This window comes from Galendromus occidentalis, unplaced genomic scaffold (assembly GCF_000255335.2).
Source record: "Galendromus occidentalis unplaced genomic scaffold, Mocc_1.1 scf7180000077440, whole genome shotgun sequence".
Taxonomy (NCBI): domain Eukaryota; kingdom Metazoa; phylum Arthropoda; class Arachnida; order Mesostigmata; family Phytoseiidae; genus Galendromus; species Galendromus occidentalis.
Genome location: NW_003805428.1, coordinates 460,491 through 475,862, shown reverse-complemented (window position 1 = coordinate 475,862; position 15,372 = coordinate 460,491). Strand labels below are relative to the sequence as shown.

Genomic DNA, 15,372 nt, shown 5'->3' with positions numbered 1-15,372 from the left:
CAGTGATCTCCGATTCGATCTTTCGGTGGCCCGCTGACGATGTCTCAGGGTATCCGAGTCCCGAAGTCGATCACCGCAGTATTTACACAGATCACCCGAACCCGCGAGATGAGATTAGAAAAGTTTAGTAGTTTAGCAGGATCGTTCCTCCACGGTGTGATGTCTACAATGATTACGAATATCCACAGATCTCAGACCCCCCTCCCCCATGTTTCGTCTTCCAGATTCGACTACGGAAGGGAAGACAACTTGGAAAGCTGAGCTCGTCCGTTGCATCAGCTCAGGAAGTCTACATGTGGTTGTCCGACACAATCACCTGGCACAACGTCCTACTGATGGACAAGTATCCAAGATATAAACATTTGGAAAATTAGACAGCTCCTCAATGAACTCCGGTCTAGGTGGTTTCCGTCAAATCGACAAACAAGACCGAGACACGAGAATTTCAGGCCGAATTCAAGCCATGCTCAAAAGCAAACAATAACAAACGTATATTCACTCACAGAGTCTTCCTGATGAGGGAAAATAATCAAATCGTTGGCCACGCCTAACAAAGACCGGTAAGATCGGAGCAAGGCAGTACGGCGCAGCAAGCTTTCCAGGCTCCGACTGCCAAAACTACGTTTGTGGCGTAATTCACGTACTTCAAACGTCTGAGATGACTCTTGGCTTGATCTAAATTCGTCAAGTCCTCTTTGAGGATATATTGACGAATACCGAAACAGTAACTTTGCACATAGGAATTCCAATCTATGGTGCGCACGTCGAAGTTGAATTCACTCTTGTCGCTTGGATGCAGGCTCTCGAAGAGCTTTTGAGTATTCGTGTTCTCGAAAGTCCATTCGTTCGTAGAGAAAAACTCCAAGAGACCCATCGAATTGGACAGGCGCTCGTAGAGACGCGCGAGCACCGGTTTCTTGCCCGCACAGCGTAGCACGGCGTCGATCATTTGTGCCGGTACGTAATGCTGTAGGAAGAGACGAGCTTGATGCAAGAATTTATACGAGGTGATTCGAGGGTGCGGATAACGCACAATCGACGTCGTCGGATATTGGTGCGGGAAGTCGACGGATTGTTCCATGAATGTCCGCCTATAATTTCAGCGAGTTAGTTTTTTCCTCCGAATCAGAGAGGTCTCCTGCGGACGATTGAATGAAACGCTGTGGTCCTCACCATTTCACGGGGTTCTGACCACCTGACGTACAGTTGTATATCTTGAAACCTTCCTTAGTGTCCTTCGCCGCTGCCAAGATCGTGTTCGCCACAAGATCCACGGGTATCAAGTCAGCAGTGCAGTCGAGTTGAGTGTAGAGACTGGTCAGGACTCCGGTCCCCAGTGCGATCAAGAGCCCGTTTGGGCCATTGTAGTTGTCCACCCAACCAGGCAACGGTTCGAAAGCGGCCCCTGAGGATCGGCAAATTATGAGTTACTACCACCGCTTTTCACACCATCGCAGTGAATTGGGGGATTATCCCCGCTGTCGGTATCGTCGGTCAGCGCCTGAAAATTTTCCAGGCAGCTCACGAAGTCTGTCCACGACGACCCGGATCGACACACAGCATTGCCTTGTCGACATAGTCGAGTGTTCACAGAAAACGGCGATCCGCTTCTCCGACTTCGATGCCATTACGAAACGAATGAGATGTAATCACTCCGCAAGAATCAGAGAATCCTCGTCCTGTCATTGAGCTTCACGCCATGAAGTTTCGCTTGCGTGGAGATTCACATACATTCGATTGTTGTGGGGAGGACGCCCCGGGATCGGGTGACACTCACCGGTGATAATCGATGGACGAACTATCACTATGGGCATTTTGTGAGAGTATTCTTCAACCAGGTTTTCGGCTAGGGCTTTTGTGAACGTGTAGGTGTTGGGCCTATCCTTCAAGAGCTTCGGGGTCAAGTGCTCGAGAAGATCTTCGGTCATCCACTCACACATCGACATCACATGAGCTGGCTTCAGCTGGACAGGAGAAAGGGAGGAGAGATACACTTTTTAGGGTGCGTAAGGGCCAAAGATGCAAACTAGGTTTCGTATCAGATTCATTTTCTCCGTCTCTTTGGAAAATTACTTTCGAATGAATTGGGAAGCTGATTCCGATTTGGGACATGTGTTTCCCCCTCTATCTACATGTATTTTCTCCCTTTCGAGTTCTCGAGAGCTCTAGCGTTGAGCGCATGATTACCTCGCACTTGTAAGTCCTCTCTCCGACGTCCCTAAACTGGCAGTTCGAGTAAGCTGTCGAGACATGCACAAAAGAAACGAGGTTTTTCACGCTCTTCGCGAACTCAAGGACCTTGTAGGTAGCTCTGAGGTTCATTTCGACGCTGCTACGGAGTGGTTCAGAGAAACGCACCTGGAAAAGTGAAGGGACGTTCGCTATGAGATCTGCAAGTGAAAATTGAGTCGAGAAAGCGCGAATCACAGAAATCATTGCCTCCGTCGCCCGCAGCGGAAGTTCGCATCAAAGGCGTTCGACGCGCACTGATACGCTGCCGATGGAGCGGAGTCACCTCATCGGCGATGAGCTAAGCTAACCGGACGGCATTTTCCGGGTTCCTTCTCATACAGAAACCGCATCGACTCCGGAATTACTTCATGTTAACCGAAATCGACGTGCTCCTCCCCAAGGAGGACATTCGGGGCAAATCCATCGTCCGCTCATCAGTCTCAGGGGTAACATGCGTGAGGAGAGTAAACAAGAGCATCCGTCACGGGGCGTCCCGATCAGGTTGATAAGAATATCACGGAATCAGAAGGAATCGCTCTCGAAGGTCTGTCCCGATGATGTTCCTGACGTCAGCGCTAGAAGATGAGATTATCCTCCACATTCTACAAGGAAGCCACGCAATGAGAAGAGCGGCAGCTCATAAAAACGGGGTCCCGAACGTTACGTCTCAGAATTCTACGAAGGTGGACGGCTGCTGCGGAAACCCGAATGTTGAGGCAGAGGTCCGTTTTCGCTTCTCCTGAGAATGGCCGCGCTCACCCGACGGCATCTACGTGGACTTAGAACGGAAAGGCGCCATGGATCGTATCGAATCATTTTAGGAATGTCATCGGATTAGGAATTTATCTCCTTTCTCGGGGAGCTCCTGCTCTCGAAGACGCGATACTGAGATTCGTATTTCCCCCAGAGAACTCGCTGCGCTTTCTGAGTGAGCTCCAAATTCAGAGGGGCAACCCGAATCAGCTGAGTGAGTTATGATTGCAGTTCGCCGAATGGGCGAACGATATGTCGAGGTGATAGGACTCACCGAAGCAGCCGAATGGATAACCACAGTGATTTTGTCGTGGAGCATGCTTCGGTCATTGTCGTGGAGTATAATTTTATTCTTCAACAGATCTCCAGAGATGAACTTCACCTGCGAGAGAAGAAGTCTTAAGTTCAGGCGGCCTCCGATTTGAGGTGACCGCCTCTGAGGAGCAAACATTTCGCGTTTCCCCGCATGCGATCAGCCGATCGCTCCTCCCGAGCCTCTGATTAGCAAATCGCTCCTCCCGGGGAGTAGGGAACATTGCTCTCGATCGCTCACCTTAGTGAAGCATTCGGGTTTGTCACGTCGCAGGTTATCGAACAATTTCTCGGTCAGGATCGCGTTGAGGCGATCTTGGCCGTTAGTTCCTTTCTTCTCTCGAATGAGTACGTAGATAGCCTCCACGTCAGGACATGACCGCAACAGTTTCTCCACCATCACCTGCGGTCGCGGAGAGAACACATCGATCGAGTTCCCGATAGAACGGCCAGAGTTGAGCTATTGCGATTGTAGCGATTAGAGAACTTCCTGAGAGTCGATCTTCACTAACCTTGCCGAGAAATCCGGAGATGCCGGTGAGGAACACGTGCTGTCCAGCGAAAAAATCGGGTATAGTAGTCATGCTTCAGCTGAATGGGGCAAGCAAGCGAAAACTGCAAGAGGAGATAGAATTAGGCTAGTCGATTGAGTTCTTGTACTTCGATGGTCGACTCGCGGTTTCCACAGAGCCAACAGACTTCGCAGCGTCGAATGCATCGACAACTGGAGGCAGCAACGTCGCCGACCGGCAAAGAATTGAACGCTACACCCGCGCTCCATGGTCACTCGGCTTGGTCGGTGCAGCTCTGTCGAACCAGGCTTTCGACTTGAATCCGAGTCACAGATATCTCTGAGCGGAGGCCTGAAGTTCTCGGTAGTTCCTCATGTTCGGGGCCAGTACCATTCGCCGCGGCACACAATAGCATACGGGCGATTTATATATGATGACGATGTGGTACTCGACGTTCGGATGCTTCAAGACTGCGGCTGCATCTCAAGGTATCGACACCAATTCCGGCTCCTCCCGTCGTTTGTTTTTTCCAGGTGCGCGCATGTACCGCTTGGCGAAATCGCATCGATTTCCCCCACATTTATCAGGTAATAGCGATAGCTAGCATATCTCGAATTATTATCGATCATGCCCGAGAATGGAGAGCTCTATCGTGTCGAGAGCAGGGTCATTACACAGTCTGTCCGCGATCGTAGCCAATCAAGCATGTAACATTCGGTCGTGTTCGATTCTTGAAGTTTGCGCAAGTCGACTTCGTCGCGCCATCACGCTCGGAATCATCTCAACACATGACTCCATCAGACGATAGGAGTCCATTGCTCTTATTCATTCCGATATGGTTGAAGCATGTTTTCGGATGGGAACTCGCCATCGTTCCGGAGCGCGGCTCAGAAGAGCATCACGGCAAAGTCTCATAATTCATGACGCGGGGAAAAGTCCCCGACAAACAGGTAGCTTCGAAATAGCCGGATCGCGCGAGGATTGAAGTCGCCGAGCAAGACTGGACTAGGAACAGAGTGTTCCCATCTCCAGTTTGAAGTCTCAAACTTGGGCGCGACTCGAACGCTATTCGGGAGCTTTTCACCGCGCACCTGAATCGATTAGAACGGGGTCTCTGAGTTCGAGCTGCCTACGGTAATCCAATCCGACGGACTCACGTGCGGTTGATGGGGATGTATCTGCTTCGGGATCGTGCCACCGATCGTTCGATTTGTTGACCGGCAAGACTCGGAATGAGAACTAAACAAGAACCGGTGAAGTCTCAATGAGATTGATTGGAAAGAATCGCTCGCTTGTGGTGGTGTTGGTACTCCCAGAGGGAGCTCCTCTCGCACAACTCACTCACTTACTCACATTGCGAGGAAGCCGAAAGAGAGGAGGGCTCGACAGAGAGGGCCGTGGCAAGCTATACTGAGGTTGGTAAGGAACGAGTGCTCGCCTGCTCCTCTAGTGAGGGAGGGACGGAAATTGGAGTTTCGGGCGGGGAATCTGGTTTAGTTTATTCGCTCAAATGAACCCGGTCTTTTATATCACATGAAATTTTGCGAGCTGAACGTGACTCTGAATGGAACGTCCGGTTGACTGATGACGCTTTCGGATAGAGATTTCCAGTGGTCCTCATTCGATCGAGTACCGAGGTAAATCAGCGAAAAAAAAGCCGGCTAAAACGCGGAAGCTGTATGTATAATATGTATTTACGCATTCTTCTCCCTCACGATTGGATCGAGATTCCGATCTATCGACCTCTGGAGCCCTGGCATATTCTGATTGACGCCAAATGAGTCGGAGATCGGCAGTCTCGCTCCGTCTCAGCATCCAAATAATGAAGAGGATGGGTCGGAAGGCGAATACACTAAGCTCTAGACTCTCGACGCTGGACGGAAATGTTCCAGACGAAGAGCCTCCCGAATCCTGTTTCTTCGTCCTAATCGGAGAGTTTGCCCCGTTATGCTCTATCGATTCTCGTGGCTTCTCCGTTCCACCTTATCTGATTCTGGATCGGAAAGACATCAGCCGGAATCGATAATAATCTAGATAACTCGATGGAAGAGATGTTGAATATTCTCGGGACCGACTCTGACACAGGACGGCCAACATTCGCATGGCCGTGGAAACGGTAGTCAGGGAGCCGGTCTTTCGCGGCTCATTCAGTGAGAAGAACATTTCTTCGACGTTTCGATTACGTCTGTGTTCTCTGGTGCTGTGGGAAGCTGTTCACTCTCGGAGTGACCTCGGAGTTCTCGCATGGATATCGAACCATTCTCTAAGACAGGAGCCTTCAGCCCGACTCTGAACTTTTGGGTACGAGTAAACTTCAACTCCATAGAGCGTGCGAATTCCATCCGCTGGGAGATCACGAACATCACACCTCTCCATTCATCTGAATGCTATTCGGTATGCTCATCTCAGTCACCTTCCGAAGGAGAATCACAATCCGAGGGTCTCCCAGACACGGACTCACTGTCCTCTCTTCTCTTGTGTGACGAGTGAGCTCGACATGAACTTTGAAAAATCAGTCGAAATCGCCCCCGATTGATTAATTCTGTGGCGACGACTCGGAATGACGCAAATATTGTTTCCTGCACACGAGTGTCCGATCGATTCGCCTTGAGATAGCGGCGCATCCCTCTTTGGATCCCCGATGTGAGGATGAAAAGCATAGCCGTCTTATCTGCTGGGATCCCATGTCGACGAACGACGCAGGGAAAACATCGAAGAGAGACGCGAGAGCGCCTTCCAGAAATCATAAGAATTTTGGGAATGTTCCAGAACGGATGACGCCTACGGGAACGGAAGGAAACATCAATCTGACCCCATGGATCTACGGCGAAAGGATAAGTCAGCGCTGCGCGGCGGAGTATCAGTTCGGACTGCTGGGCCGGGATTTTCTGAAAGATCGAAACCTCGACTTCCGATCCGGAGCGCGCTGTCCGTCTTTGGCGTTATGATCTCACAGGAAAGAAGTTATTCTCGATTTTCGTTTGCAGTAAAAAGGACGGGAAGTTGACATCTGTATTCCACATCAACGTTTCGGATCGCTGGGCTTCACAGCTAAGCTCACGTCTATCAAGAAAAATAATACAGCGTCGCCACCCAGAAACACTCCGTTCGAGCTTGGCACGTTTTTCCTGATCGTTGAGAGTTCAGAGAAGCTTAGCGAACGAGGTGGACTATTTTCCCTGACATGACATGGTTCGCAGTTTCTTCTCCAGACGATCCGGAGCACTTAGCTGGAGAATCAAGCCGGAAGCGGCATTCTCGGCAATACTAATCTGAAGGCAGACATTCGATGAATTCGACGCGCGAGAGGTGTCTATCCCCCGGCGAGCAGGAACGTTCGCGCCTCAAAACCCGGATTCGGCCGAGATGTTTGGCGTGAAACGTGCTCCACCGATTCAAGTTTGGAACATCCGTTCCCTTCCATAGCAAACTCTAAGACTGTTCCAGACACCGAAGATCTTCCAACATTCTCCGACGTAAAATACGGAGGGACTGCGTCAAGGTTGGATCCCGAGTTTCCTCATGAGAAGAAGAATCAAGGAACCAGAATAGATTCGTCCGACTCAACGGACTCGAACGAGGATTCCCAGCGAATGTCTCGCGATTCTTCACTCAGAAACCCGATCTGATGACTATTCTAATGAGATTGATCGGTCGGTCACGAGTCTCTCGCGAGCGGAGCTCCTTGATAACTTTCCTCTGATCTAAGCGGAGTTCGGGAGGGTGGAAGCTTAGCTCATTCCGGGTAGGGATTGGCATGTATTAGATTAAATGTCACAATCATTATGATCATCCTCAGTGTTTTTGAAGAACATCATATCATGATTATCACCACCACTCGAGCGTGCCGATCTTCTTGCTCTCGGACACCGATAGATATCATCCTAAGATATCTTGTTCCTCGAGCCGAGCTTGATCGGTATGAAGTTCAATGCTCCCGCTCGGGATCTTCCGCCGGTGGAATGCAATTCTTTCCGTTCGAAGATAAGGGCGACATTTCCTAGGAACGTTTCGAATTCTCACTCTGTGTCAAAATGAGAAAAACAAGCGGGAAGCGTTTCCGATTGCCACACTCCGAGTTTCTGGTCCAGACATCTGAGCTAGATAAATTCATCCGAGACGAATTCTCGCCGAAGACTCGAATGATATATTACATGCACATATGAGCTTTTTTTCCTCGTTTTGACCTTGTGTCGGAGCGATCTAACTCTAATTGACACGTGCGTTTCCTCTGCGCGATTCAGAATATTGATCCTGTCTTCCTCATCTCGTATTTTCCTAGTTCCATGTATCGAGACTTCGTAGATGCTGTTCTTAGGATCTTCCATCTTCATACTCTCGATCCTTAGGTATCATTCGTCATCATCATTGCTTGCATATCGCTGTTTCCTCGAGGCAGGGGGCGCTAGCGGATGACTTCTTCTTGCAAGCGGTCAGCGTTCAGTCAGCATGTTGTTATACGTAGGCCTCCGATCAGCAAGACGCTATCCGATAGCGAATGTGATTTGTCTCGCGACCTGACCCGGATATCGGCCATCGAAATGAGGAGTCATCTCGGCGGTCGTTTCCCAAACCGACCCACCGTCTCCGAACTGACGTTGTGATCTTCGAAAGGGAGGAAACGGACCAAGACTTGATTCGTATGGCGAGACCATCGTATCCCGATTTATTCCAATAGCAGCACGCTCTATTTTTCCCAGTTCCATTCGAACATGGAATAATTTTAAATCGAGGGATTCTTGAGAAAAATAGTTGTCCCGAACACCACATGGATCCAGAGCTCGGACACGTGGTCTTCTTCCCGGTCCATTGGAAGGGTTCAATTGAAGCGATGAACGGCGAGCATCGGGCGAAATCCGGGCATCGGGCTCTGCAGCACTAGACTAGGGGAAACAGTGACCTTCTTCGAAAGCTGCCCGGTGCGCGAGGGCATTTCTCTGCGTTGCTCAAGAAATAACTTCGTGTATATGTACAATTGGAACTGGGTCCCGAGAAATATGTGACCTCATTTAGATATGATTCTTGATACTGAGTATGACGACGAGAACTAAAACGAACACCACTGTCCCAATGGCCAGCTGACCAGCGATACGATTCTGGAACGCTTTCCGAAGCATGGACGTTAATAGCTGAGAACTGCGCCCGACTTCGTGGCTCGTTTCTCTCATCTGGAATGGAAGAGCAGATCGTCAGCTCTAAGGTATCGAATCACAAGCTTGAATTACGCATCACGCAACACCTACCCGCTCTCTTGCTCGAGTGATCACTTCCCGCTGGTTTCCGAGCTCCCCGAGGATCTCTGCTCCAACTTGTTCCGTCTCCACAGCGAGTTGCCGACCCGCCCGCAACTGTCTCGTGCTCCTCTCGAGCCTCTCTGTAGTATCCAGCAACTGGGCTTTGTCGTCGATGGGGAAGTCTCCGCTTTCTCTCGATGAATATAAATCCACCCGAGATGTCGATTTCGCGTCGAGCTGCAAATTGAGCGGTTTTATTTCGCACCGATGTCATGGCCCAAGCTTCGGCCTCTCCTATGCTCCAGCCTCATCTCAAGGAGGACCGAGCCCATTCCGAATTTGAATCGCCGAAGAATGCGATCCCGGGAAGCTGTACGAGTTCAATGTGAGGGAAAAGTTTTCCGATTACGTCAGAGGACTAATCCGGCGACAAGCAGAACCGAAGGATAGCTTACGTATTCCTGTTTGAGTCTCTTCAATTCGACCTGATAGCTTCTCACCCGGTTGGCGTACTTCGACTTGAGTTCTGGAACCATGGATTGAACTTCAAGTTCCATCTGCTCAAGCTGGAAAGAAAATTGATCCTATGGTTTGTGTCTGCGGCATAGACTAGTAAACCCCATTCCGTATCTTTCGCGAGGGATAATCCGAAAATGGACCAAGGGTGAGCCGCGGTCGAACGGGGGGCTTGGGTTCGATTGATAATTTCTGGCCAGACAAGTGTCAGATGGTGCCTGATCGCGCTGTCACTCGCTGCGGAGTTTCACTCGAATCGGGACATTTCAACTTACGAGCTCATTCGCCTCATCGAGCAACTTCTCGGTTCCTCGGACATTACTGTTCCGATCGACATCGCCTGCGGTGGATAGCGACGATATTTTCGTGGTAATTTCAGCTGAAAGTATGGCATATTGCTGTTCGAAATCCTCCATGAGAGTCGCCATTTTTGTTTTGAGCGAGAAGCGCAGATCCCTGCGGCGAGCAGAGAGTCAACACGATCCGCCGCGCCGTCAGTTCGGGCGGCTCACTCGTGATCATACACCGAGTCGATGAGGACTAGCTCGAGAACCGAGGTACGCGTCAATTGGGAATCCTGTGGTGATCGCAACCGTCTCCGAGTGGAGTATCGACTCGTCTTTGAGAGTGGTTTTATTCAGAAAGAGAGAGCCGTCTCACGTCCAGATCGCGATCCACTTAGTACCACAGTGGTGCCGAGCGCGATGGATCCGAGTGTTTCGAAGATCATGGGCTTTTCGGTTCCTTGGTGCATGTGCTTCTCATCGATAGATTTTACGTTTCGACTAATATTGTCCAAGGAACTCGGCTGAAATCACTCTATCTCGCTGGATATTTTCCGCTCCCTTGTACGTTGCCTCAGGAGTGAACGTATCAGGAGCTCGGTCAATGTATCAGAACCTTGGTAAAAGTATCAGAATCTTGGCCAATGTATCGGAGCTTGGTCAATGATTCAGGAGCTCGATAAACGTATGAGGAGCTCAGTTCATGCCTCGGGACCTTGGTGCATGTATTAGAGGCCTCGAGCGGCTGCGCTGTCACTCTCTCACAATGGAGTGAGGAGAAAATCCCAGGAGCCTCCGGAAACATGATTTGTTCAGGGTATTATACTTCATTCCGGACACCGCGATGACTTATGGAATCCTCGCTGGAAAGCGGTTTTGTTGAGCGGCTGCAATCTCCGTGTCACGATACTTCACCTATTCCCGATCCCCTCCAAGATAAGCGTAACACGAGGTTCTACAGGAGATCGGAGCCGTCTGACGAAATTGTCGAGAGGGAGTTGAGCTGAAGTGTATACACACACTCTTGAATGTCAGTATGGCTAGTATCACGAGTTATCGGTTACCGATGACTCCCTGAATTTATAGGGGAAATATTCCATGGATCGCGCCGATATACGCTCCAGTTTGTCGCGGGGCGATCATCGCCCGCCATGGCTGACAGATCAAACCGGGAGAGAAGTTCGTATTCGAGCGCTAACGTGTGCGTACCCGACTGAGCGCATCTGATCGAATACTCGAGGCGCACGGAGCCAGTATCTAGACTTGCCGAGGATTCGGAGTTACGGCTCCGAGAGGAGCCCCGGACCTGGGATTCCTTGTCGAGGGGGAAGGAGCAGGATTCATCCTGGTCATGACGGAGATCTCTGGATGGCGAAGCTAACCTATGCCCGTGCGTTATGGAAAATGAATTAGAACACGCTTTCGACGCACCCGGCATCTGATGGTTCGCTATGCGGCAATTATTGGTATCTCCCAAGCTTTATGCTCCATGCACTCCCTTGACATTTCGTTCACGGTGGAGGGCAGCTAGAGATGAGGAACGCAATCCCTAATCCCCCGCTTCGCTTCATCCTCGGAATTATCTGCAACCTGAATCTGCGGGCGATCAGCGCATGAGTACGACAGCCTTGCTCCAGGAAGACCCGTAGAGCTGTCCTGGAGTTCCGCTTTTCCTCGAGCATGCTCAATGAATTGGATTACCTAATTTCGATGCAGACCATCCATCTGTTCTCCCATTGGTGCGTCGCGTCGTCAGGCTCGTCTCGCGTTCTTGTCGCGGTGCTCTGTGGTCAGCGGTGTACTGTTTCATCCCGGACAGGAAAGTGAACAGTATCGCGCTTCTTTTGGGATAAGAGTCGAGCAAGATTCTCCTCCCCTCTTGTCGAGCACGCGCGGGTCCTTGGAAAGAAATCACGACTCCCTCAAAATATCCAAGTTCGGTATTTCGACACTCTCTGCTGCGATCGGCCCTTGGAACCGCGTTGGAACTTCTCGAAGCTTACTGCTCCGAATCCTCGAACGAGGAAGCTCAGTCTTGGCGAAGTGCGGTCCGAGAGAGTGCTTTTCAAGATCAGTTTGAGCTCTCTCGCATGAGTAATCGACCGCAGCAGTTAGCTATCACAATCATCATCCTGTCAGCTGGCTCCCAACAACACTGCGCAGTGAAAGTACGGGGGGATCCTGTGGCGCCATGAGCTCAAACGACGCAGAGATTCCTGCGTTCAGCAAGGGGAATTCGTTCGCCCCCTTCCGTCAGGCCAGCGTTCAGTACAAGAAGCCCTTCATCATTGGTGTCGCTGGCGGCACCGCATCCGGCAAGGTAACGTTCGATTTCTGTGCCGAATCGGCGCGCTACAAAGGCGGCCACTCTCCGGCAGTCTAAGAATTCCGTGAGATCTCCGTCGGACGATATGACGACCCCTCGTTGTCTCTATTTCGATCATGGAAATAATGATTGTACCTCTGGTAATGAAGCTCGTCTCGACAGACGACGGTATGCCACAAGATAGTGGAGAAACTGGGGCAAAACCAAATGGAGTCAAGACGGCGACAGGTCGTCGTTATCAGCCTCGACTCCTTCTACCGGGAAATCGATGGCGGAGTCGTCCCGAGAAACTACAATTTCGATCATCCGAGTGAGTCAGAGGAGTCGACGAGTCAGAGGGCTCGGAATCGGTGAACTGACAGCTGTGGATATTCCTCCACTAGTTTCCTTTACTCGGAATGATCCGGATCGAATTTCCGTTCTTCCCAGATGCCATCGACGAGGAGTTATTGTTGCAAACAATTCGTGATATCAGAGCAGAGCGTGTGGTGAAGGTGAGGGAAATCGACTTTGCGGTGACACATCATCATGATGCTCCGGAATCATTCTCCGCCCCCCTTAGAGACCACTGAGAACATGGTCGAGCCGGTGCCGGGGGACCATTCTTCCTCCGGCTTGGCGATGATTGAACCTTCTTATTCCCAGATTCCTGTCTACGACTACCAGCACAACTGTCGGAAACAGAACGAGTTCAACGTTATTCATCCTGCGGACGTGTATCTAATCGAGGGAATTTTAATCTTCTACTTTCCTCAGGTAGGTGTAAGTTTCTGACTAGAGGGGCATGCTACCGGGGAGGTGACTAGGCCTCACGCGGGTCCCAGGCTTCGCTTGTAGACCCTTGGCGCACGGCAGATTTTCGGTGACAGATCGTCTCTTGCCAAATTCAATTTGTTCTCCCCGCTTGCGGCATCACGGCAAGGTTTCTCGAGAATTATGGTGCTACGAAGGCACAGCGAAGACGGCCCCCACAAGAATGACCGCTTCCTTTCCAATGGAAGACTCTCCAACGTATGAATAGCGGTGACCCATAGTGCTCGACGCTGAATGGCCGCTCGGCAGCGGGATCGGATCATCGGGGAAGAAGCTTGGGGAACACTGAGGGTATTCTAGGGAAGGAGTCTGCCAAATGGAACTCGATTGAAATGACGCTGATATAGAAAAGTATCTATTATATCATCCGTTGTCACGTGAGCCAGATCCGCGACCTGTTCGACATGAAATTGTTTGTTGACACGGATCCCGACACTCGACTTTCACGGCGTGTCTTAAGGGACACTCAGGAGTGGAAACGAGATCTCGAAATGGTTCTCCATCAGTACACGAAGTATGTGAAACCAGCTTTCGAGGAATTCTGCTTACCGGTGAGTGTCATGCGATACATTCGGAAGCGTCAACGGTCTCCGCTGGTACCTGGGAGGTACTTGGCGGGAATATTTGGCTAAAAAAGTATCTCGCTTCTCAGACAAAGAAGTACGCAGACGTCATCGTACCGCGAGGAGCCGACAACGGAGGTGAGAGAAGGAGAATTTTCTCCCTCAGGTCTGGGTTTCATACAGGAGAATAAAGCGGGTTGAGCGCCGAACGAAAATCTCACCTACTTTGATTTACTCAACAGTTGCCATTGATCTCATCGCGAAGCACATAAAAGAACTGCTAAACAAATGACTTTCGATCTACTGATGGTTCCCGGAGCACCGAACAACGTGGACTACATTCGACGGTCTCACGTACTCACGGAAAGGCCCAGCTTACACAGTGCTTGTTGAATTTCGCTCGAATTCCCGCGCCAGCCTCGTCGTGGGCCGGGAAATTCTCTGTATAATAATATGAGTCTTTATCGCGTGGAAACTCGCGGTAGATAAAGGATGACCCTGGTTTTTCATTCATGGATTCCATCTCCCGGCCGCGTAGTCATTGTAGCGACGTCCGAGCTCGAGAGGTTCTCCGCATTGGCGTCAAGAGATGTCGGATCGTGACTCGAGTCCGTTGTGCACCGCGTTGTTCGCGCGACTTCCCGAGCTCAACTTGACGTCTTTCAATAAGTTTCATGAAGAGGCGCAGCCTCACAATCAGGTAAATAGAACAATCCGATAAACTCTGATCGCAGATGATGTCGGTCCGTATATATGGAGTTTTCTGGCGGACGATTCCCCATTGGTAGTGTTTTCCACGTAGTACTCCGAAGTCCCACTTATGAGAAACCTCTCGTTCCCCAGAGAATCCATATGAAGTAGGGACTTCGTCCCCATGGACGCAAATGTGGAAGACCCTTATCTGATAGCTTATCACTGATATCTGATAAGAGATAATTGCGAATACTTTGATCGCGGAATAAGCTCGAGTTGTCAGCCATTCGTGGATCGTTTGCAGACAATGTGCCACTCGACTACCTGCCGATGGGGAGCGGATCTTGAGTAGACGAGTTTATACCGAATTTCCTCTGATCGTTATGAGTCAGCGGTGTCATCCCGAATCCATATTAGGGCTCTCCGATCCAGCTGTGGCATCGTGAGCTCATTAGTGAAATATTCCGGAGCGCTGCGGAATCGACAAGCGAGATAGAGGAAATAAGGTGTTCGGATAATCAGAATTATTGGGCTCGAGGCTCGAACTACCCCTCTCCGCACTTCGAGTCGCGGGTCGTAAGTCGTGAATCAAGCTTTGGACAAGACGAAACCAGAAGCAAATCGAAGCAAATACTATCTGAGGTTTTCTCATGTTGAGTAGTTTATTTTTCCTCTCTTTCTTGGAATTGTCGCTCCCGAAATGACCATCTCCTTAGCGCAGATAATTGTGAACAATTCGTATCGGTAATATTATTTTGGGGGGTTTCTGAAGAAGTCCAAGAAGTACATGTGCTAGAGTGTGGTTGTTGACGATCGTCCGTCGAACAGAGCAGTATTAGAAAAATTGAACAAGATATTACGGGCGATTCAATTCAAGTTATGCCTAGATTTGGATGAAAGCTAGACTCTTCCTCCGATATATTTTGTCGGAGAGTCCCCGCCGGCTCAGAGAGCAGAATTGATAGATGACATTGAATCACAACACCGGAAGGATCGTCTCGCTCGACAGATCGCTTGATTTCAGACCCGAAGATGCGAGGAAGCGCCGGGTCCGGCCGTGGGAAAACGATTCTTGGAACGTAGTTTACGTAAATGCGCGGAAAGTTCCGTTTTCGCCATCAGAGGTTGTCGTTT

The 15,372-nt window shown here is 50.3% G+C and overlaps 3 protein-coding genes across 3 annotated transcripts; 1 reads left to right on the top strand and 2 right to left on the bottom strand.

Moving 5' to 3' along the window:
• Positions 1-547: 547 nt before the first annotated feature.
• On the bottom strand, positions 548-3,881 carry LOC100908925 (fatty acyl-CoA reductase 1). The gene is made up of 7 exons (XM_003743162.1): positions 3,810-3,881; positions 3,539-3,700; positions 3,260-3,367; positions 2,188-2,358; positions 1,778-1,964; positions 1,174-1,405; positions 548-1,091 (listed from the first exon to the last, which is right to left on the bottom strand). The coding sequence occupies exons 1-7, from the start codon at positions 3,879-3,881 to the stop codon at positions 548-550; spliced, it is 1,476 nt and encodes a 491-aa protein (XP_003743210.1).
• Positions 3,882-8,454: 4,573 nt separating this feature from the next.
• Vti1a (Vesicle transport through interaction with t-SNAREs 1a) lies at positions 8,455-9,987 on the bottom strand. Its single transcript, XM_003743161.2, has 4 exons — positions 9,835-9,987; positions 9,499-9,609; positions 9,053-9,280; positions 8,455-8,977 (listed from the first exon to the last, which is right to left on the bottom strand). The coding sequence occupies exons 1-4, from the start codon at positions 9,985-9,987 to the stop codon at positions 8,819-8,821; spliced, it is 651 nt and encodes a 216-aa protein (XP_003743209.1). The 3' UTR covers positions 8,455-8,818.
• Positions 9,988-11,969: 1,982 nt separating this feature from the next.
• Positions 11,970-14,038, top strand: Uck (Uridine-cytidine kinase). The gene is made up of 7 exons (XM_003743118.1): positions 11,970-12,163; positions 12,332-12,479; positions 12,599-12,663; positions 12,815-12,925; positions 13,369-13,533; positions 13,635-13,683; positions 13,788-14,038. Exons 1-7 carry the CDS (start codon positions 12,035-12,037, stop codon positions 13,835-13,837), a joined length of 717 nt encoding a protein of 238 aa, XP_003743166.1. The 5' UTR covers positions 11,970-12,034; the 3' UTR covers positions 13,838-14,038.
• Positions 14,039-15,372: the final 1,334 nt, after the last annotated feature.

Coding starts and splice junctions, on each gene's coding strand:
- Vti1a (XM_003743161.2), bottom strand. CDS start 9,987: ATGGCGACTCTCATGGAGGATTTCGAACAGCAATATGCCATACTTTCA. Junction 9,610..9,834: donor TCGATGAGGCGAATGAGCTC/GTAAGTTGAAAT, acceptor TTTTCTTTCCAG/CTTGAGCAGATGGAACTTGA. Junction 9,281..9,498: donor AGAGACTCAAACAGGAATAC/GTAAGCTATCCT, acceptor CTCAATTTGCAG/CTCGACGCGAAATCGACATC.
- Uck (XM_003743118.1), top strand. CDS start 12,035: ATGAGCTCAAACGACGCAGAGATTCCTGCGTTCAGCAAGGGGAATTCG. Junction 12,164..12,331: donor GCGGCACCGCATCCGGCAAG/GTAACGTTCGAT, acceptor TCGTCTCGACAG/ACGACGGTATGCCACAAGAT. Junction 12,480..12,598: donor CTACAATTTCGATCATCCGA/GTGAGTCAGAGG, acceptor CGTTCTTCCCAG/ATGCCATCGACGAGGAGTTA.
- LOC100908925 (XM_003743162.1), bottom strand. CDS start 3,881: ATGACTACTATACCCGATTTTTTCGCTGGACAGCACGTGTTCCTCACC. Junction 3,368..3,538: donor AACCCGAATGCTTCACTAAG/GTGAGCGATCGA, acceptor CTTCTCTCGCAG/GTGAAGTTCATCTCTGGAGA. Junction 2,359..3,259: donor TTATCCATTCGGCTGCTTCG/GTGAGTCCTATC, acceptor TCACTTTTCCAG/GTGCGTTTCTCTGAACCACT.